The 22,108-nt window shown below is 51.4% G+C and overlaps 1 protein-coding gene across 1 annotated transcript in view; it reads right to left on the reverse strand.

Annotated features, from left to right (window-relative positions):
* Positions 1–20,761, reverse strand: part of CCDC114 (coiled-coil domain containing 114) — a 24,442-nt gene extending 3,681 nt beyond the window's left edge. The window contains exons 1-11 of the mRNA XM_034986899.1: positions 20,558–20,761; positions 20,112–20,204; positions 18,792–18,891; positions 18,441–18,630; positions 7,811–7,933; positions 7,348–7,461; positions 4,899–4,966; positions 1,960–2,147; positions 1,671–1,805; positions 836–918; positions 560–728 (exon numbers count right to left, since the gene is read on the reverse strand). Of these exons, the coding sequence (XP_034842790.1) occupies positions 560–728; positions 836–918; positions 1,671–1,805; positions 1,960–2,147; positions 4,899–4,966; positions 7,348–7,461; positions 7,811–7,933; positions 18,441–18,630; positions 18,792–18,891; positions 20,112–20,181 (1,240 nt within the window). The 5' untranslated portion in view covers positions 20,182–20,204; positions 20,558–20,761. The remainder of the gene's footprint in view (positions 1–559; positions 729–835; positions 919–1,670; positions 1,806–1,959; positions 2,148–4,898; positions 4,967–7,347; positions 7,462–7,810; positions 7,934–18,440; positions 18,631–18,791; positions 18,892–20,111; positions 20,205–20,557) is intronic.
* Between the last annotated feature and the right edge of the window lie 1,347 nt (positions 20,762–22,108).

Genomic DNA, 22,108 nt, shown 5'->3' on the forward strand with positions numbered 1-22,108 from the left:
GGCAGGAAGGATGGCAGGATGGATGGCAGGAAGGATGGCAGGAAGGATGGCAAGGTGGGTGGCAGGGTGGATGGCAGGATGGATGGCAGGAAGGATGGCAGGATGGATGGCAGGAAGGATGGCAGGATGGATGGCAGGGTGGATGGCAGGGTGGATGGCAGGATGGATGGCAGGGTGGATGGCAGGATGGATGGCAGGGTGGATGGCAGGAAGGATGGCAGGAAGGATGGCAGGATGGATGGCAGGATGGATGGCAGGGTGGATGGCAAGGTGGCTGGCAGGGTGGATGGCAGGGTGGATGGCAAGGTGGATGGCAGGAAGGATGGCAGGAAGGATGGCCGGATGGATGGCAGGAAGGATGGCCGGATGGATGGCAGGAAGGATGGCCGGATGGATGGCAGGAAGGATGGCAGGAAGGATGGCAGGAAGGATACGGGATGGACAGACAAGCCAGGGCACAAAGACGCTGTGGAATGTCTGCCCGTGGCCGGCCCCAGGCTGGGCCCTCCGGGTGGCTCACCGCATCCTCCCACATGAAAAAGCTGGGCCAGGCGCTCACCCGCCTTGAGCTTCTCCAGCTGGCCCCGAAGGTCCTGGAAGCTGGCCTCGACCCGGAGGGCCTCGGCGTGCACCCCGTCCGCTCGCTGCTGCAAGTCCCTCCGCCGCTGCTCTTGCTGCGCGCGCACGTCATCCTCGCTGGTGCGCGTGCTCGCCAAGGCCTCCTGCATCTGCAGGGCGGGGCAGGCGCCCATTGCCGGGGGCAGCTCGGGGGGGGGGGGCGCACGCAGAGGAGATGGCGGAGGGGGGAGCGGAGCGGGGAGGGGGCCTCACGCGCCTCCTTGATCTCCTCCTGCAGATGCTCCAGCTCCGAGTTCTGCTCGTTGATGAAGGTGAACTCCGCGAAGTTGCGCTCCTCCACTGGAGAGAGGCGGGAGAGGCGGGTCCGGAGAGCCGGAGACAGACGGACACACGGGACAGGGAAAGACAGATGTCGAGAAAGACAACACAGACACAAGCCCGCAGAGGCAAAGAGAGACGGAGAGGGAGAGGCACAGAAAGCCAGGGGGGTCACAGAGGACATCGGAGCAAGTCAGAGTAAGAGAAAGAGACGGCGGCAAAGTCAAGAGAGGCCCAGAAATGCTGCGAGACGCAGAGACACAGAGGAAGAGAGAAGAGAGGGCGAGAAAACAGCAGAGGTAGGGAGAGAGCCCAGGACCCGGGAGAGGACAGCAACAAGTACCCGGAGGGAGAGACACAGAGGTTGAGGGGAGATGTGGAGAGAGACCGGGAGGCCCGTAATTGGGGGGGGGGGGCAGGGAGACAGACACACCCAGAAACAAACGGACATAAAGACACACTGAGGGGACTGAGAGATGCAGGCCAGAGGGAGACACACACACACAGAACGAAGGGCTCAGAAGGCCCGAGACGGGGAGGGAGAGAGACTGGGGACAGGGCAAGAGGGGCAGAGGCTGGGCGGCCGAAGAGGGGCGAGGAGGGCGCGCCTGACGCCCCGAGTCTCCAGCGCAGGTGCCGGGGTCCCCAGGGCCCCCCAGGAGGCCCTCGGTTACCGGGACGGAGCTCAGCCTGCGCCTGATTGCGGGGGGGGGTGCGGGGGTCCCGCGCCTGGGCCTCCTCCCTCCGCCCCGTCGGCGCGGCCCCGTACTCACTCTCCAGGTACTTCTCCACCAGCATGTCCGGGTCGCGTTCCCCGGTCAGCTGGGACAGTTTGTTCATGGCGTCCTCACAGCGCATCACCAGCTTCTCCTGGGAAGTCTTCCGGAGGCCCTCGGCCACCTCGCGGGCTGGGGGAGGAGGAGGGGCGCTGAGGTCGGCGTCCGCGGCGGCCAGGGGCGCAGCAGGACCTGGGTGGGCTGAGCGAAGGCCGCGCGCGCCCCGCCCGCCCCGCCCCGGGAGACCCCGAGCCCCGCGGGCCTGGCGGCCTGGCCCCGGCCTCACCGCGTCTCTCGCGCTTCTCGACGACCGCGGGGTCGGGCAGCCGATCGTTGTTCTTGAGCTTGAGGAAGCGGTGTAGCTGCTCCAGGTGCGCGATCTGCCGCTGCAGGATCTGCACCTCCGAGTCGTTCTGGGCCACCTCCTTCTCCGCCCTCTCCCGCAGCAAGCCTATCTTGCTCTTTGCCTCCTCCCTGGGGTGGGGTGGGCGTGGGTAAGTGAGCCCAGGGGTCAGGGAGACTGGGGGATCGGGGTCAGCCTGGGGTCCCAGGGCGGGGGCAGAATCAGGTTGCAGTTTCCCCGAGGTCACAAAAGGCAGAAAACTTTCTAGGTTCCTAGAGGTGAGCCAGGTTGCGGGGGGGGGGGGGGGATTGAATCGGGGGCCTGGGGGGTGTGCTGGGCCATGGAAGGGACTGATGGGGCATTGCTGCAGGGCACGCACAGGGGCGTCCGGGCGGCCTGGGCATGACCGCGTGAGCCATGGACCAGGAGGCGGGATAGTGAGGAGGGTACAGTCAGAGATTATACTCAGGCCCGGAAGGGGCAGACCCAGGTGATAAGGTAATGGTGCTGGAGTTTGGGGGTCGTGTGGTTGGAAATATAAGAGGCTTGAACCCTTCAGGGCCTCATGTTGGACAGACGGATGACATCACCAACACTAACGTGCACACCCTTTTGAGGTATCGTGGACGCTCTAGAAGCCTCCGGCCCTGAGCCCCTTCAGGCCTGCCCGTGGGAAAATGTGGCTTTTAAGCTTTTGAACACAGCGCTCCGCACTGCAAATTCCGAGGGTCCCAAACCTACTTCCCAGGTCACAGGGTCAAAGGTCAGAGGGTCATCATATCAGGAGACTAGCAGGCCAGTGTTCTCAGGTCCCTGCCCATGGACCATTCTAGTTCCCACCTTCACAGCTTTGCCTCCACCCAGAGCACCAGCTTCTTGCTCTGTTCAGATTCCTTTAAGACCAATGCACATCAGGGCGCCTGGGTGGATCAGTTGGTTAAGCGACTGCCTTCAGCTCAGGTCATGATCCTGGAGTCCCTGGATCGAGTCCCGCATCGGGCTCCCTGCTCGGCGGGGAGTCTGCTTCTCCCTCTGACCCTCCCCCCTCTCATGCTCTCTCTCTCTCATTCTCTCTCTCAAATAAATAAATAAAATCTTTAAAAAAAAAAAAAACAAAAACAAAACCAGAAGACCTATTGGGGCGCCTGGGTGGCTCAGTTGGTTGAGCGACTGCCTTCGGCTCAGGTCGTGATCCTGGAGTCCCGGGATCAAGTCCCGCGTCGGGCTCCCTGCTCAGCGGGGAGTCTGCTTCTCCCTCTGACCCTCCTCCCTCTCATGCTCTCTGTCTCTCATTCTCTCTCTCGCAAATAAATAAAATCTTAAAAAAAAAAAAAAAAAAAAAAGACCAATGCACATCAGTCCTCCTGGGTGGGAAGCCTCCTCTGGTGCCCACAAGCCCCAGTGACACCTCCAGGTGCTGGTGGCTGCCCTTCAGGGATTAGGACTCACATCTCTTTCTGTGCCTTGGGCTCCATGCCAACCGGGAGGCAGGGAAGAGGGGCCCTGACTTGCTGAGAGCCAGGCCCTGCCGTTATTATGGTCATGTCACAGTGGAGGAAACAGACTCAGAGAGGGGATGCGACCTGCCCCGGTCATCCAACAAGGAGGCGCTGGAGACCCTCGCTGGTCTGACCGGGAGTGTCGGCGGGCTAGCCGCTCAGGGCCTTCTAGCTGAGACCACCCTGTCCTTGTACCCAGCTGCACCGCCCACCGCCATCGGCAGAGGCTCCCACCACATGTGGCACTTGGCAGAAGAGAGGAGCCGGGCCACTCGGATTCTCTCTCTCAGAAACCGAATTGACAAGGGCTAAGAATGCAAGAGCAGGGAGCTGCAGCTAGAAGGACGCGCGGAGAGAAGCCACAGAAGGTCATGTTCTGAAGGTCAAGTTCCCTGGAAGCCATGCATGAGCAGAAGCCGTGAGACGCAGTGGGGGCTCTGAAGGGGTCGTGGCAGACCAAAGGCGAGAAACTGCAGAGTCAGCCCCAAGAAGGAAGGAAATACTGATCTGGGCTACAACATGGGTGAACCCCGAAACTGCTACATTCAGCGAATCGCTGAATCCACGAATCGCTGCCATGAGATGCCTGGAACAGGGAAGTCGGTAGACACAGGAAGGAAACCAGTGGTTTCCAGGGAACTGGGGAAGACAGAGTGACTGTATATTGGGTACTGGCTTCCTTTTGGGGTGATGGGAGCATTTTGGACCCAGAAGCCAGTGTCCTAAATGCCACTGAACTGTACATTTCAACGTGGTAAATTTTGTTATGTGTGTCTTAGCAAAGAAAGAAAGAAAGAAAGAAAGAAAGAAAGAAAGAAAGAACAAAATAAATAAAAAAAAAAGAAAGAAAGAAAGAAAGAAGGAAGGAAGGAAGGAAGGAAGAAAGGAAGGAAGGAAGGAAGGAAGGAAGGAAGGAAGGAAGGAAGGAAGGAAGGAAAAAGAAAAGAAAGCCAGCCCCGGGGACAGAGATGGGCTTCCGGATTCCACACACATGACTCCGTCTGAAGGTGGCCCAATAGGATCTCTGTCCCTTTCAGCCAATACTGATAAGTAGCAATCTAATTACCCTCAGGCCCCAATGCTTCCCCAGCCCCCTGGCCCCTGCCACCTGAGGGGCCGCATGCACCATCTTGATTCATTCTCTCCACACCCCATGTGCTATGTGCTATTAACAGACTGGGGCCAAAGAGGTTAATCCATACACTCAACAAGTGGGGTCTTGCCCAAGGAACTGAGAAGTCAGTGGAGGAGGGAAAGGGGCACCCCATAAAAAAAAATAATAGGTTATGAGAATCTATTTCTAGAGTTCTGACCCCTCCCGCCAAAGCCTTAGGGCAAGGTGCGTACTGCCTGAGCTCTGTGCGGCCCCAGGAGGGTCCCTACCTGACAGTGTAGGCAGCTGCCGAGGAGACCATTAGGGAGCTGACCATGTGTCGCAGAAGCTCGATTTCCTGTGGGAGAACAAAACCAATGTCCTTCCTACAGCTCCTCACTGTAGGGCTTTCCCTTAGGCCCGGCAGCTCCCCTACAAGAACAGGGGACTCCTGCGCCATCCAGATGTGTGGACCTTCCTCATTAGTGGCCGCGGGGGAAAGGGATCTTAAAGGGGTACCGAGTACAGGGAATGCCAAACTGATGAGCTGGAACGCCACCTTAGAGGGCTTATTCCAGCGGAACCCTCAGCCCAGAACATTCTGAAGAGCACCGACCTAACTTTGTGGTCTTGTTCAGCAATTTGCCTGAATTTCATAATGGTGACCACACGAACCTGTTTTCTAGTTCCAAAGAAATGTCTTTGCAGTATTATGGGTAAAAAGGGCTCTTTTCGGGAGGAAGAGGGAGGAAATTACATATATATTTACACACAAATATAACGTGTATATATTTATATCCAATATACATATATGCACACATATAAAGTGTGTTACACATACAGCCATTCATATACATATGTATATGAACACACACACACACGTGCACACACATACAGGGAACGAACTGGAAGAGACGGAGAGGAAATGGTGTTTCTCTGGAATACCTTTTGGAGTAGTTTTGGTTTGGGAACCCCTCTTTAAGGTTTACATATGCAGGGGACGCCTGGGTGGCTCAGTCGGTGAAGAGTCTGGCTTCTGGCTCACGTCATGATCCCGGGGTCCTGGGATCGAGTCCAGGGTCCTGGGATCGAGCCCCCGAGTCAGGGGGGGGGGGTCCCTGCTCAGCGGGGAGCCTGCTTCTCCCTCTGCCTCTGCCCCTCCCCCCACTCGTGCTCTCTCTCTCTCACTCTCAAATAAATAATCTTAAAAAAAAAAATAACCAACAACCAAGGGCACATCAAAAGCTCACAGAAGCCAGCTTGAAGGGCTCCCACTAGCTCCCACTAACTTGTCTCCCTTCTCTGGGACAAGTTGAACATCATAATGAATGATGATGGCCATGGAGCAAAGTGAGAATCCACGAATGCTTACTGATAACACACAAGTACACGGGGAAGAATGAGAAGCTCTTCCTTAAGTAAAACGCTCTCTTACAACATTCCTCTCTCGTAGGAGGAACGAGAGAGGTAGATAAAAGATCACCATTCAGCAGCCGTTATGACGGTAATCATCATCCGGGCAAGAACCGTTAATGGATGCCCAAACAACCGAGTGGAAATGTGCCAGGGAACAGGATATTTACGTGGTCTCCGAGGAGCTCCACTTACTTCCCACAAAGGGAAAACACTGGAGACACATGGCTGACCAAGGGACCAACATCAACATCACCAGTTAAGGGACCAACTTCCATCCTGTACCTCCTACCGAATGCGCACCCAGGACACAACATCACCTCTGAGATATTCCACCCAAAATGCGCAGCACGAATCTCATCGTGAAGAAAGATCAGACAGACCCACGTCGAGGGGCTTTTGTACCACATGACTGGCTTCCAAAATGCCAAAGTCATGACGACAAAGCAGGGCTGAAGAATGGTTCCAAAAACAGAGCTTTGGACAACCACATGCAGTGTGGGTCCCTGGCTGGGAGCCTGGAGCAGGAAAATCAAATTAGCTATAAAGGACGTCATTGGGACCATTGGAGAACTTTAGACAGGGACTATTTAGAATTGTAATAACACTGAAATTCCTGACTTGGATAACTGCCCTGTGTTTCTGCAAGAAAATGGTCTTTTTTTTTCTTTTTTTTTTTTTTAAGATTTTATTTATTTATTCATGAGAGACAGAGAGGCAGAGGGAGAAGCAGGCTCCCAAGGAGCAGGGAGCCCGATGCGGGGCTCGATCCCAGGACCCTGAGATCATGACCTGAGCCGAAGGCAGACGCTTAACCATCTGAGCCACCCAGGCGCCCAAGAAAATGGTCTTAAACTTAGGACATACACACTGAAGTTCTTAGGGGCATAATGTCTGCCACGTGCTCTCAAACAGTTCAGCAATCATAACAATAACTTATTTTCAGTAAAAATAATAATTAGAGAGTGTGTGTGTGCAAATATGGCAAATGATCAATCTTGGTGAAGGCTAGAGTTCTTTGTACTATTCTCTCAGGGAAGGGAAGGTGGAGGAGAAAGGAAGGGTCCTCACGGGACAGCAAAGGTTACAGAGATACCCACAGAATATAAGTGGTTTTGCTGGCTCATTGATTGCCCTGGCTGATGATATTCAAAATGACATCTCTGGCTTCTGCAAGTCTGAACGAGGCTGCTTTCTTTGTTAGAGGCATCTGACTCTGGCTGATTCCGTACTTGAGACCACGGTGTTGGGGTTGGTGGGGTAACTCTTGAATCCTCTCCTCTACCCCGGCTGGGCCAAGGGGTCCCGGGTTTTAGGGCCACTGACCTTCTGCAGCTTGTGGTCCATGTTCAGGTAGCGGCTCCTCTCAATGCGCAGGAGATCCAGTTCCTCCCTCAGCGCCGCATTCCGCACCAGCTGGATGTCAAAGCGACACGTGACCTGGCGGGGGGTGAGGGGTGTGCAAAAGTCCGTCTGAGGCCTGGCCTGCCTCCCTCTTCCACACTCAGCCAAGGAGTGGACACTTGTCAGAGGTGGAGCCCGTTCCCAATTTGGGGACCCTGAGAGCATTGCCCAACCACCCTAAGGACCCAGGCATCAGTCTCCTTTCCTTGGGAACCCTCCATCCATCCAGGATCGGGTCTCCTGATCCTTCTGTGGGAGCGCAGTGTTTCAGGCCTGCCTCCCTCCAGGAATCTGGTCCATCGTTTCTGGAACTTGACCCCGTGATCAGTTTTCCCCCAAAAGCCCAGAGATCAGGTCTGGAAAGAGCCAAGAGGATGATTCTCACCCTGTCCAACTGGTCTTCTAGGATCTTGATCCTTTGCCGGATCTTGACTTTCTGATCCAGGATGAGTCCTGGGGCCCTGACATCCTTACTATGGGCAAAGATCCGGGTCTCCCACTCCTGGATCTGGATGAAAGAGGAAGATAATCTATTTGTTGGCCGAATGTGGGAGAGACTGAGGCACCAAGAGAGGGTGAGTGGCTGAGCGTAGCTGCCATCTGCCATCCTTGTGGCCCCAGCCATCTGTTCTAATGATGCCCTTCTTCTTCTGCCTCTTCTGCTAACAATGCCCAACCTCCCATGTGGTTCTGGCTTCCAAACACAACAAGGCACCTTGCCAGCCACATGACCCGGGTCCCGACAATCACGGTGATTGTCCTAGGGATGGACCGGTTGATCGACCCAAGCTGAGCCAGCCTGAATCCCTTCCCGGTATTTTGGGGGAAATGCATGAGCTGGATGGATGGGACTCCGGGACTTGTGCTGTCACAGTCCCCAGCACACGGGGTTCCTGGGAGGATGAGGCCAGTAGACAAAGTGGAGACAAGAGACTGAGAGATGGTGAGAATGAGCTCGGGCGCCATTAGAATCCCTGTGTCTTGTTATGCGTGAAACCACTGCCAACCCGTCCTCATTTCTGTGTTCATCTTTATTTGGGGCATGCCATCTCTCCAAATAAATTGGAAGCTCCACAAGGGCAGATTTTTGTCTTTTTTGACAAAAACCTACAGAGTAGGTTCTCAATAAAACATACAGATCAAATGAATACATGCATTGCTTAAGACTGTGTTTCCCGGGGCACCTGTGTGGCTCAGTTGGTTAAGTGTCCGACTCTTGATCTCAGCTCAAGTCTTGATCTCAGGGTTGTGAGTTCAAGCCCCATGATGGGCTCTATGCTGGGTGTGGCACCAACTTAAAAAAAAAAATTGTGTTTCCCAATTTGTGTGCTGTTATGGGCTGGATTATGTCCTGTCCACCCCCCACACCCCTGTCACTGCAAATTCTTATGTTTAAGTGCTAATCCCCAGTACCTCAGAATGTGGCCTTATCTGGAGACAGGGTCTTTACAGAGATAATCAAGTTAAGATGAGGTCATTAGGGTGGACTCTGCTCCAATATGACCAGTGTCCTTCTGCAAAGGGGAGATTTGGACACAGACGGGCATACAGGGAGAACGCCACCCTGCCAGCACTTTTGTCTTGGACTCCCAGCCTCCAAAGCTGTGGGACAATAAATTCCTGTCATTTCAGCCACCCAAAGTTTGTGGTACTTAGTTACAGCATCCCCTAGAAAACTAATGCATGCACCTGGGCACCCCAGAGCACCGCTGCAAACTCAAAGGGAGCACCACGGGGATATTAAGTCTTGAGGGAGAAACGTCGACGTGGATCAGACACTGCGTGAGCTACCAACTCAAGGCAGTTCACAGGTTCAACACAAGGCGGCGCCATGTTCCTTTCAATGAGTCACATCTTTGTGAAACCGCGTTTTTGGCCATTGCCGTGATACAAAACCAAACATCCAAAAATGTTACCAGTGGGGGAAACTGCCAAAGGGTACAAAGAATCTCTCTGTATTACTTTTTCCAATTGCATGTGAAGCTACAATTATCCCAGTAAAATTTTCAATTAAAAAAGAAGAAAGAAAGAAAAGCAAGTACTGCACAGAAATCAGCATGGAGTCAGAGTGGTAAGTCCAATCTGACTCCAAGACCGAAAGGCACAAACATCCCACAGGTAAGTAACTGTAGTTTTGGAGAATGAAATAGTTTATATATATATATATATATATGTTTTTTTTTTTTCTTCCCCCAAATGGTCTCTAGGTTGTTAGGATGAAAACACTGGTTTATTTCAAGTAGATCTGTTGGCAGAACAAGACTGGACCCCAGAACAGCTCTTGAAAGCTAGCTGATTGTTCCATTTTCAGGAATTATATGAGTTAAATTGTTGGTAGCTTGGAATTAACCACTGTATTCGTCTTTCTCTTTCTGCAAAACCAACTACCCCCAACTTGGTGGCTTAAAACAATACCCATCTATGATCTCGAAGTTTCCATGGGTCAGGAGTCCAGCACAGCTCAGCTGGATCCTCTGCGTGGGGTCTCCCAGAGCTGCAGGGCTGCGGTCTCATCTTGGACTCATCGCGTGGTCCCCTGCCAGGTGGCCCTTTACGTGGCATGGCAGCTTGTATCTTGACGGCCAGCCAGAGAGCACCTCTCTTCAGTCTACTAGGGGCCAGAAGCAAGTCACAGGTTCTGCCCCCACTGAAGGGTGGGTAGTACACGGGGTCACCTTGGGATATGTTCACTACAGCCAAGACGAGAGTATAGGTTTCCCCATTATCTGAAAGTAGAGCATTCCTATGAGACCCTTCATAAGCCAAACAGGCATAAAGTGAAGAAGGAATTACCATTAATTCATATGGAAAAAAATGTATAGCATTCCCCTAGCCCAAAAATAACCTCTCTTAGGTTTTTCTGATACCTTAGGACACACCTTGCTGACACATGCACAAAATAAACCCGAGGGGCACCTGGGTGGCTCAGCCAGTTGGGTGGCTGCCTTCGGCTCAGGTCGTGATCCCGGAGTCCCGGGATCGAGCCCCACATCCGGCTCCCTGCTCGGTAGGGAGTCTCCTTCTCCCTCTGCTCCTCACCTTGCTCACTCTCTCTCGCTCTTTCTCTCGCACTCTCTCAAATAAATAAATAAAATCTTTAAAAAATAAAAATAAAAAAAATAAACCGAGATAAAGCACAGATGCTCACAGACAGTGCAAAACTCTAGCAGCTGGATGCTAGACATGCTGAGTGGGGTCCCCAGGAAGGAGGTTGGGGTGGGGCGGGGGGCAGGGGACACTCTCACTGCATTCCTTCTGGAAGCTCCAGGGGAGAATTCATTCCACTGGAATGAATTCCAATTTCTAGAAGCTGGATTCCTTGATTTATGTATTCCTTAGCTCGTGGCCACTCCAACCTCTGCTTCTCTTCTTCACATCTTCCCTATCATCACATCATCTTCTCTGATTCTGACACTCCTAGCTCTCCCTTATAAGGACCCTTGTGATGATATTGGGCCCACCGGGACAATCCAAGGTAACCTCCCCATCTCAAAATCTTTAATCACATCGGCAGAGTCTCTTTTGCCATGTAAAGTAACATACTCAAGGGTTCCCGAGATTACAGTGTGGACATCTTGGTGGGGGTGGGGGGACCATCATTCTGTCTACCATACTTCCTCAAGTGAAATTCATTTTTTTTTTTTTTTACTTAATAGTTTTATCACCCATGTATGTACCCCTAAGCAAAAGTTTACTTTGGCCTGATTTTGAATTTTATGTAAATGGAATCATGTTACCTGTATGTTTTATGTCTTGCTTCCTTCCTTGTGGCTGTGTGTAATTGTGTTGCATTCATTTTTCATCACTGTATACTACTTCATGATATAAATACACCACAATTTATTCATTCAAATACTGATGGACATTTGGGTTTCTTCCAGTTTGGAGCTGGCTAATGTGACTAATGCTTCTTTCAACATTCCTTTACAAGAATCCTGGTTCCAGGGCATGTGCTCAGAAGTGTACTTGCTGGGCGGGAGGAAGAGTTAACAATAGATCTAAACCTGTGTTCTATTAGAAGGTGACTTTGGCTTACTCTCTTCCAACAGGGTGTTTCCATGGAAACATACTGGGTTAAGGTAAATATGGAATGCCAGCTCCGTTCCCAGGCAAGAGTGTTTATTATAAAAATGACCCCTGATTGGTGAACTACATTGGACTAGAAGGACTGAGAGTGGGCTCATGGATCTCTAGGGCCTACGTGACCAGCACTAAACAGAAACCTGGTTTCTCTGTGGGGTTTTCTTTTTTTTTTTAATAAAGATTTTATTTATTTATTTATTTTTTTAAAGATTTTATTTATTTATTTGAGACAGAGAGAATGAGAGAGACAGAGAGCACATGAGAGGCGGGAGGGTCAGAGGGAGAAGCAGGCTCCCCGCCGAGCAGGGAGCCCGATGTGGGACTCGATCCCGGGACTCCAGGATCATGACCTGAGCCGAAGGCAGTCGCTTAACCAACTGAGCCACCCAGGCGCCCAAAGATTTTATTTATTTATTTGACAGAGAGAGAAAGAGAGAGCACAAGCAGGAGGAATGGCAGGCAAAGGCAGAGGGAGAAGCAGGCTCCCCGCTGAGCAGGTAGCCAGATGCAGGACTCGATCCCAGGACCCTGGGATCATGACCTGAGCCAAAGGCAGTCGCTTAACCAACTGAGCCACCCAGGCGCCCAGGTATTCTTTTTTTAAGTTGTCTTCACACCCAACGAGGGGCTTGAACTCACGACCCTGAGATCAAGACCTGAGATCAACAGCCGGACGCTCAACTGACTGAGCCACCCAGGCGCCCCTGTGGGGAATTTCTTATAATTGAGTATGCTCCTGGTGGGGGCTTTGACTTAGACCCTATCCTCCTGAGCTGCTGGAGAAGTGACTCCTCTTGTATATGAAGCCTCCCTATTCCAGAGTGGGCAACACCCAGCCGCTCATGCGGTATCTCCCAACTGGAGGTGCTGAGCAGCAGTCCCTGGATGCTCAGGGAAGGTGTGTTTGATGCTGTGGTTTCCTGCCCTCCATCATCCTACAAAGTGAACGTGGTACCAAGTTATATAGCCTATCGCATCCTGTGAGCATGGATGTCAGGTGGAACTCAAGACTGCTTCTGATGACCATGCCAAGTGGGGGTGACCCCAAATCACAGGGTATGTCTATCTGTAAATTTAATTGATAATGGGGGAAAAAAAACTTTTCCGAATACATGTGACAATTTATACCCTCAACGGTAGTTCATTAGGAGTTCCCACTTGCTCCTTCTCTCCCCAACACTTGGTATTTGGGGACACTAATTTTTGAACATTTGGTGAGTGTTCAATGGACTCTCATTGTGATTTTCATTTGCCCCTCTCTGATTACTAATGAGTGATGAGTAATTCCGACGTTTATTGGACATCTGAATTTCTTATTTTGTGATGTGTCAGCTCAAATCCTTTGACTATTTTTTAAAATTGGGCAGGCACCTGGGTGGCTCAGTCGGTTAAGCGTCTGCCTTCAGCTCAGGTCAGGATCCCAGGGGCCTGGGGTCGACTCCCACATCAGATTTCCTCTGCTTCTCCCTCTGCCCCTCCCTCCCACTCATTCTCTCTCTTTCTCTCTCAAATAAATAAAATATTTCATTTTTTATTTTTTTAAATAAAATCTTTTAAAAAAATAAGTAAATAAATACAATCGGGCTGACTCTTCAATAATTTCTAGGAGTTCCTTCTATGTTCTGGATACTAGTCCTTTGTCAGCTACATGTGTTGCAAATAACTTTCCATTCCATGACTTTGCACACTCTTTTAACAGAAAATAACCTTAAAGTCCTGGGAAGCGAATCTTTTCCTTTAGAAGTAGAGATTTCTATAACTTATTTAAGAAATCCTTCCCCACCTTCACACATTTAGATCTCTGGTCCGTCCAGAATTAGTTTTGGGGGTACAAGGTGAGGTAAGGGTCTGGTTTCATCTTACAATATGAATATCCAATTTTCACAGCGCCACTATTAGAGTCCTCTTTTTCCATTTCTTGAAGTCATACGTCAAGTGTCCACATGTGCATTGGTCTCTTTCAGGGCTCTCTCTTCTGTCCCATTGATCCATTTGATTAGCTCTGCATCAATTACAAGAATTTTATAATAAACCTTGATAAATGATAAAGCAAATCCTTTCACACTGTTCTTCTTTTAAGTCAGTCTAAGTCATCTTGTCCATTGCACTTCCATATAAACCTTAGAATCTGCTTGTCAACTCCATCCATTCAAAAAAAAAGAAAAACTTTCAGTACTTTGGTTGGGATTACATTGAATCTATAAATCAATTTGGAGATCTGACTTTTTATGACACTAACTCTTCCAATCTATGGATAGATCTCTACATTTATTAAGCTCTTCTTTACTATCCCTCAATAAAAGATTACAATTTACTCCATAGAGGTCCCGCACACTTTTGTTAGATTTCTTCATAGGTACTTCTTTTTGGCTATTATAAATGTGTATTTTCTTCTTTTATTTTATAATAGTTATTGCTAATACAGGGCAATATCATTAACTTTGCATATTAATTCTGTATCCAGCCACATTGTTAAAATACCTATTAATTACAATAAGTTGGTGCTAGATTCTTCTGGATCTTCCATGTACACAAATACATGATCTACAAACAATGACAATTTCATTTCTTCCTCTCCAATGTTTCCATTGTTTTTTTTTTTTTCCTTTTCCTGGCTATAGGGCACCAGATAGAACCTCTAGTACAATGTTAAATACAAAGTGGTGCTAGCTGACATCCTTATATTGTTACTGATCTCGAAGATAATCGTTTCCATGTTTTGTTATCAAATATGATCTTTTCTGTCGATGGCTTATAGTTGCCCTTTGCCAAATTCAGGAAATTTCCTTTTATTCCTGGTTTCCTAAGAGTTTTTAGCATGAATGGATGCTGAATGTTATCAAATACTTTTTTATTTCTACATAGAACGGTGCTATAAACAGGTACAAGTCCAAGGACTGTCTGTCATCAGTCTTTGATGTGATAGGCTCAGAAAATGAGAGTAAGCATTTAAGCAAGCATCAGAAATGGTGTTTTGGGGTGCTGCTGAATGTATGTGTCAAGTCACATAAAGCACAAGCCTTATAAAAGTAGCAGTCAGGGGGCGCCTGGGTGGCTCAGTCGTTAAGCATCTGCCTTCGGCTCAGGTCATGATCCCAGGGTCCTGGGATCGAGCCCCACATCGGGCTCCCTGCTCCACGGGAAGCCTGCTTCTCCCTCTCCCACTCCCCCTGCTTGCATTTCCTCTCTCACTGTGTCTCTCTCTGTCAAATAAATAAATAAAATCTTAAAAAAAAAATTAAAAATAAAAGTAGCAGTCAGTAGTAGATTGGAAATTTTAAAAGTTGGTCCATTAACACATACAGTTTGTGAAAAACTACGTCAAGTTTACCTTTTTTTTTTTTTTGCCAGAAAATGTCTATTCTCTCTCATTCATGGATGATATTTTTATTGGGTATAAATTTAAAGATTTTATTTATTTATTTGAGAGCGAGAGAGAGCAAGAGAAAGGACAAGCAGGGGGAGGGGCAGAGGGAGAGGGAGAAGCAGGCTCCCCGCTGAGCAGGGAGCCCAACATGGAGCTCCATCCCAGGACCCTGAGATCATGACCTGAGCTGAAGGTAGATGCTCTACTGACTGAGCCACGCAGGTGCCCCTGGGTATAAGATTCTAAGTTGACAGTTTTCCCCTCTTAGAACAGTGAAGTTATAATCTATCTTCTGATTTCCAGTATTTCTTTTAAAAAATCAGCTGTCAGTTTAATTATGGCTCCTTTGGAAGTAATATCTTATTTTCTGGCTACTTTTATATTCTGAAATTTCTCTATCTTCTATATAAGTGGATTTTTTTTTTTTATTCATCCTGTTTTGGACTCTAAGGCATCTTTGAATCTATGGATTTATTCTTTCATTGGTTCTGGAAAATTCTCAGATATTATCTTATTACACATTATCTCTGTCCCATTCTCTTCCTGTTCTTCTGAAACTTTTTAAAATTTTTTTATTAAAAAATGAAAGATTTGGGGTGCCTGGGTGGCTCAGTCATTAAGCATCTGCCTTTGGCTCAGGTCATGATCCCAGGGTCCTGGGACCTAGCCCCACATCAGGTTCCCTGCTCGGCGGGAAGCCTGCTTCTCCCTTTCCCTTTGCTCCTGTGTTCCCTCTCTCGCTGTCTCTCTCTCTGTCAAATAAATAAATAAAATCTTAAAAAAAAAAAAAAAGAAAGATTTGATTTTTTTAAGCAATCTCTACACACCCAATATGGCACTCAAACCCACAACCCGAGATCGAGTCACACACTCCACCGACTGAGCCAGTCAGGTGCCCCATCTTCTGAAACTCTTATTAGACATATATTTAACTCCACTGTATCTGCAATGTCTCTCTCTTTTTTTAAAGATTTTATTTATTTATTTATTTGTCAGAGAGAGAGAGAGGCAGGCAGAGGGAGATGCAGGCTCACTGCTGAGCAGGGAGCCCGATGTGGGACTTGATCCCAGGACCCCGAGATCATGACTGAGCTGAAGGCAGACGCTTAACCGACTGAGCCACCCCGTCATCCCTCTGCAATGTCTCTTAACCACCCTCCCATATTTCTATCTTTTTGTCTCTCTGTGGTGGATTCTAGATGATTTATTCTGAATAAATTCTTTCTTCAGCTTTGATTTGGCTTATTATCTGTCTCTCCAGTAGAATGTAAACTACATTACAGCAGGGTCCTTGTCTGTTTGGCTCACTGCCGCGTCCTCAACACCCAGAACAGGGCCCGGCACTTAGGGGGCACTCCAGTAAATATTTGTTTGATGAATGAATGCCACCAGATAACTACATCTTATCTTGACCTTACAGGGAACTTCACAGAGCTATACTCTAGAGAGCCTATCCCCCATCGGATCTACAGTTCTCCATAATCAAGGTTGTTAGGGCAAAGCAAATCACGGAGTCAAGATAATAAAATCATCCTGTTTGGGCCTGACTCTGATGAGTTTCCGTGAGAGACTGAGGAAAACGAATTCAAGCAGTCAACACCCAGGAAGCCACTGCATTATCATGAAATAGCCAAAAGGGTGGTGTGTGTGAATCAGAATTCAGCTTCCAAAAGGCAGTTCGGGGGCTACTGAGAGCTGAACAAACAAACTGATTGAAAGTCAAATGTAAGGAAACTATGTGATAGGGGAGCCTGGGTGGCGCAGCTGACCGACTCTTGGTTTCAGTTCAGGTCCTGATCTCGGGGTCTTGAGATCGAGCCCCGCATCAGGCTCCCCGCTCAGTGTGGAGTCTGCTTAAGTTTCTCTCTCCCCCTCCCTCTGCCAGCCTCCCCCGACACTCTTTCTCTCTCTTTAAAAAATAAATAAATCTTGGGCACCTGGGTGGCTCAGTTGGTTAAGCAACTGCCTTCAGCTCGGGTCATGATCCCGGAGTCCTGGGATCGAGTCCCACTTCAGGCTCCTGGCTCAGCGGGGAGCCTGCTTCTCCCTCTGACCCTATCCCCTCTCATGCTGTTTCTCTCTCTCTCTCTCTCAAATAAATAAATAAATAAAATCTTTTTTAAATAAATAAATAAATAAATAAATCTTTAAAAAAAACCCAACTATGTGGTAGATAGAATAATGCCCACCCCCCTAACCCCCGCTGATATGTCCACATCCTAATCCCTGAAACTTGTGAATATATGACCTGAATAGCAAAAAAGGACCTTGCAAATGTGATGAAGTTAAGGATTTTGAGATGGGGAGATTCTCCTGAATTACCTGGGTGGGCCCAGTGCAATCACCAAGGTCCTTACGAGTGAAAGAAGGGGGCAGGAGGGTCCAAATCAGAGAAGGAAGAGGTGGGAGCGATACACATGAGACTCAGCTGTCCACTGCTGGCCTTGCAGACAAGGAAAGAAGCCATGAACCAAGCAATGCAGGCAACTTCTAGAAGCTGAAGAAGTCAGAAAACAGATTCTCCTCCAAAGCCTTCGGAAGGAATGCAGCCCTGCTATCACCCTGACTTTAGCCCAGTGAAACCAATTTTGGGCTTCCATCCTCTGCCACTGTAAGATAATTCATTTGTATTATTTTTCTTAAGATTTATTTATTTGAGAGAAAGCATGCGCACATGAGCGAGTGGGGGGAGAGGCAGAGGGAGAGAGAGAGAGAAAAGATCTCAAGCAGACTCCGTGCTGAGCGCAGAGCCTGACCCACGGCTCGAGCTCCTCGATCTTACAACCCTGAGATCACGACCTGAGCCGAAATCAAGAATCGGATGCTTAACCGACTGAGCCACCCAGGCGCCCCTAGTTTGTATTATATTTTAAGCCACCAAGTTTGTGGTAATTTGTTACAGCAAAAATAGAAAAGTGATACAGATCACCGATATAAGTAACCTTCAAAGTCCTGTTTGTGATCCAACAGTGTGCAAGAAATCCTTTGGTCTAGGCAAGCAACTTTTTAAAATGAAGACTAGAATAGAAAATCGCAGAATGAATCCCACCTAGAAAAAATCAGTATTACCTGGTGAAACTTTTCTTTGAGATGTATGTGTGTGTTTATAACCACATGTGTATGAACTGCCTCGGGAGGTCATGGTCACAAAAACCTGAAAGAACACTGACCTACAAAAGTCACATTGTTGCCAAGGTCAAGGCATTGGAAACCTATGTGGACTCTGCTGCATTACCAACATCCTCTTTTTGCCGATGAAGAAACTAGGGCCCAGAGAGGTAAAGACTTGCCCTCGGTCACACAGCTCTGATCGGCGGGGCCAGGATTCTAATGCAGGCTTTGCTGATTCCAGGAGGTGAACCTTTCCCCTTTAACCACACCACCCCCTTTTGGGATGTGTGGGACAGTGCTAAGCAAGAAACACCCATATTCCCTCTAGAGCCTGAACATAACTCTCCGAGGATGCTTTCCATAAGCCCATTTTTCAGACTAGGAAGCTAAGGCTCAAAGCAGTTCCGATACCTGTCCCTAAGTGGGATCCACGGAGTCTGGTCTCAGAACCCACCTGCTTGTCCAGGGTTCTGGTCTGCTCCTGGAGCTCCTTGACCTCGGCCTGTACCTGGAGCCGGCACTTGAGCAGCTGGCCCATGTTCTCCAGCCTCTCACTGTCCCGCAGCCGCTTGACCTGGCTCTGGGCGATGCTGATCTGCACCTTAAGTTTATCTCGCAACCCCTCCAGGCGCTGGATCTCCTCACTGCCCAGGCAGGGAGGGGGAAAGCAAGCCAGCAAGTGGCAGAGCTCAGAATCACTAAAGGCCAGACTCGGGGCCGGCCCTCCCCCCTTGGAGCCAGGAGCCGGACCCCCAGCCCCCCGAAGAGCCCCCTCCCCAGCTCCGGGACCAAGTAGTGGGCTCACAGTTGCTTGTTGATGCGCTGGTGGACTTCCTTGCTGTAGGCCCGCCTCTCCCCCTCCATCACTTTGCATTGCCGCTGTAGTCTGCTCAGCTCCCAATCCACTGAAGGCAGGACCAGCCAAGGGGCTCAGGAGGAACCCAGTAGGCCCCAGCCCCTTCCTCTCCAGGACCTAGGAATTCTGGCTCCCTCAGGGTCCCGCAAACTGCAGCTGAAGTGCAGACGCAGTCCCCGCCAGCCCTCCAGCTCTGTATCTTGGCTCCTATACCCCTTCCAACTCCTGTACCCCAAGCTGACCTCAGGATTTTTCCCATCACTCCTGCCCCAGGTTTGGGCACACACTTTCCCACTAGAGGGCGCTCCTGGCAGGCCTCCTGCTCCTCAGGGACCTGCCACATACGATCTGGAACTTGGGAAAGGTGAGGATAGGTGCCAAGAACTGGGAACAGCATTCCAACTCCCTCCCCTACTTCAGCCCCCATCACCCAGCAGTCCTCGGTCCCATCCTCCTTCCTCACTCTCAGCTCATCCTCTAGTCTCAGGCTTCCTTCTGTCCTGCCTGGACCATCACCCCAGCCTCCTCCCCAGCCTCTCCGCCCTTCCTTACAGCCTCAGCGGGTCTTTCTACCCCCAGAGCTGACCCTGCCTCTCCCCTGCTCACAGGCCTCCCTTGGAGCTCCAGGGCCCCCAGGACAATGTCCCAGCTCCTCAGCCTGGTGTTCAAGGCCCCCAACGATCTGACCCTACCCACCTCTCGAGTCTGGTCCACTAGCTCCCCACCCCCCACGGCCCAGTGGCTCTCAACCAGAGATTCTGCCCCGCACAAAGAGTTGGCAATGTCTGGAGGCATTTTTGATTGTCACGATGTGGGGATGGGGCAGGGGAAGGTGCTCATGGCATGTAATGGCCAGAGGTCAGGGATGCTGCTAAGCATCCTACAATGCCCAGGGCAGCCCCCATGACTAAGCATGATCTGCCCCCAAGTGCCAACAATGTGGAGGCTGAGAAACCCAATTCTAGCCACATGCTGTTCTCTCTGCTGAAACACTCGTCCCTGCCTGCTCCCACTGGGAACTCCTGGGAGGAGTTAGTTCCAAGCCCCACTCGAACTACTCCTCCTGCAGGAAGTCTTCCGGGACTGCCCCACTCCCCCGACTTGGCCTATCCCTCCGCCCTGCTCCACCTCCATTCCCACGCATGTGCGTTCCTCGCTAGAGGGCCCTCCTGGAAGGTCTCCCTGTCCTCAGTATGCTGTAGCACAGTACCTGGAACTTGGGGAACTGAGGAAAGGAATGAGTGAAAAAAGCAAGACTGTATGAATTACCCATTCCTTCCAGGAAGGCCTCGCTTCCATCCTCCGAGCGGGTGCTCCCTGCAGAGTGTCCCAACGGCATCTTGGCCAAAGCGGGAGGGGCTCCTGTAGGGGTGACACAGGACCGCTTTAGACAGCAAGCAGGAGAGGGCCGGAAGGAAGGTGGGGATGAACCGCGCGGGACTAGGGATTGGAAGGTGACCCCGGAATCAGCTCTGGCCTCTCTTTGAGTCTCAAGGCCTCCAATGGGTTGGAGGGGGACCCTCTCAGGCCTCTCTCCACACCCCTCCTGACCTCCGACCTCTCCTGTTTTCTGTCTCGTGTTTCCACTCGGACTCACGCGCGCGGGGACAGGCCCCCTAGGCTCTCAGCATTTCTGAGGCGTGGCTGTTTGTGGAGGGAGACACGGAGGAGGGGGAAACCCCGGCCGGCTGTGGGGAGCGAGGCCCGGTCCCTACCTGCTGGAGTGCCTGACCTGTCCCAGGTCCTCCAAGCTCACTGTTGTGGCCTGGTTACTGGGGAGATAAAGGGCCAATGAGGCCTGAGGACAGCGGCCGGGGTGGGACCGAGGCCTCCAGCAGGCGCCGTGGGAGGGGAGGCTGGGGAGGAGGGGCCGGGGCAGCCCGAAGAGCAGAGGAAACCTCGGCGGCTGGGTACCGAAGGATTGGGGGGCCCGGAGCCCTGCGAGGGGCGGGGCTGGGAGAGCTTGCGGGGGCGGAGCTGTGAGCCTTGCGAGGGGCGGGGTGGGAGGGGCCTGTGAGAGGAGGGACCGGGTGTGCCTTGGGGGGCGGGGCTGGCAGGGCCACGAGGGGCGGGGCTTCAGCGCTCGAGAGGGCCGTGAGACCTGTAAGGAGCACGGTACCTGTGGAAGGAGGGGCTGCGGGGACTGGAGAGGGACCCGGCCCCAGTATCCGTAAAGGGCGGGGCTGCGGGCCTTGCGAGCGGTGGGGCAATGGGGGGGCTGTCGAGGGGCGGGGCACGGGTACCTGCAAACGCCCGGAGCATCACGGACCTGCGAGGGGCGTGGTTAGAAGGCCACCGGGCGGGCCTGGTGGGAGGGCGCTGGAAGGAGGGCTGGAAGGCGCTAACGGGCAGCTAGGGGCTGAGGGGCGGGCTGTATGTTTTCGGGAGGGAGAGGCAGGAGCTGAAAGACCCAATGGAACCAGGGCTGGGAGAGAAACGTCTGGAAGGCTTTGGAGCTAGGCCGAGGTCCTTCGGGACGAGGCCCGAGAGATGTGTGTCTTAAGTTAAGACCACGTTATTTTGAAGATTCATTAGGAAGACCGTGCCGATGCCGCGAGTTGTGAGAGGGAGGAGAGCTCACCGCCAACTCCGGTCCCCGCAGTGACTCACTACGCATGCGCGGCCAACGGCCTCCTGCGAAGCCTCTTGCCTGCTGGGTCCGCGCACTGAGAGGCGGGAGTGGGCGGGGCCGCGAGCTCTTCGTGCCGCCCCCGCATGGCCACACCCCCTCGCTCCGCAGGGCACGCCTCCTCGGCTGTAGGCTGCTGCCCACGTGGGCCTCCCCGGAGCGGGCGGGCAGTGGGTGCAGCTCCCTGCAGGCTGGGTGTGCCTGAAGCCTGCGGTTTCCTGTGGGAGGAAGCAGCCCGCGGGCGCTCAGCTCGGCTCTTAGCCTTGGAGGCCCAGGAGGGGGAGATCCCGTTACCGCCCTCGGACTCCCTGATTCTCCCGCTTCCACAGGGTCCTTAGCTTGAGGGACCTCCTCCTACGCCCCCCTCCCCCCGCTGCATTCCCAGGGTACCCAAATCTGGCGCTGATTCCACTAGGAAGTTGATTTAGAGTCCTAGCCTCCTGTTTGCTACTTCCCCTCATTCACATTTCCATCTCCCTAGCCCCTGGTTTCCAGACTCCTTCCAGGGCCAGGTCTGGTCCCCTTTGCCTACACTCCATGAAAAGCACATGCCCCTCCAGCCTCTAATTTTTCCCTCAGTGACCCAGACTTTCTAACTTCCTTGGGGTTCTGAATTCAGACCCCCCAGTCTCTGTCC

Source organism: Mirounga leonina, unplaced genomic scaffold, assembly GCF_011800145.1.
Source record: "Mirounga leonina isolate KUSES-001 unplaced genomic scaffold, KU_Mleo_1.0 Mir_376, whole genome shotgun sequence".
Lineage (NCBI taxonomy): Eukaryota > Metazoa > Chordata > Mammalia > Carnivora > Phocidae > Mirounga > Mirounga leonina.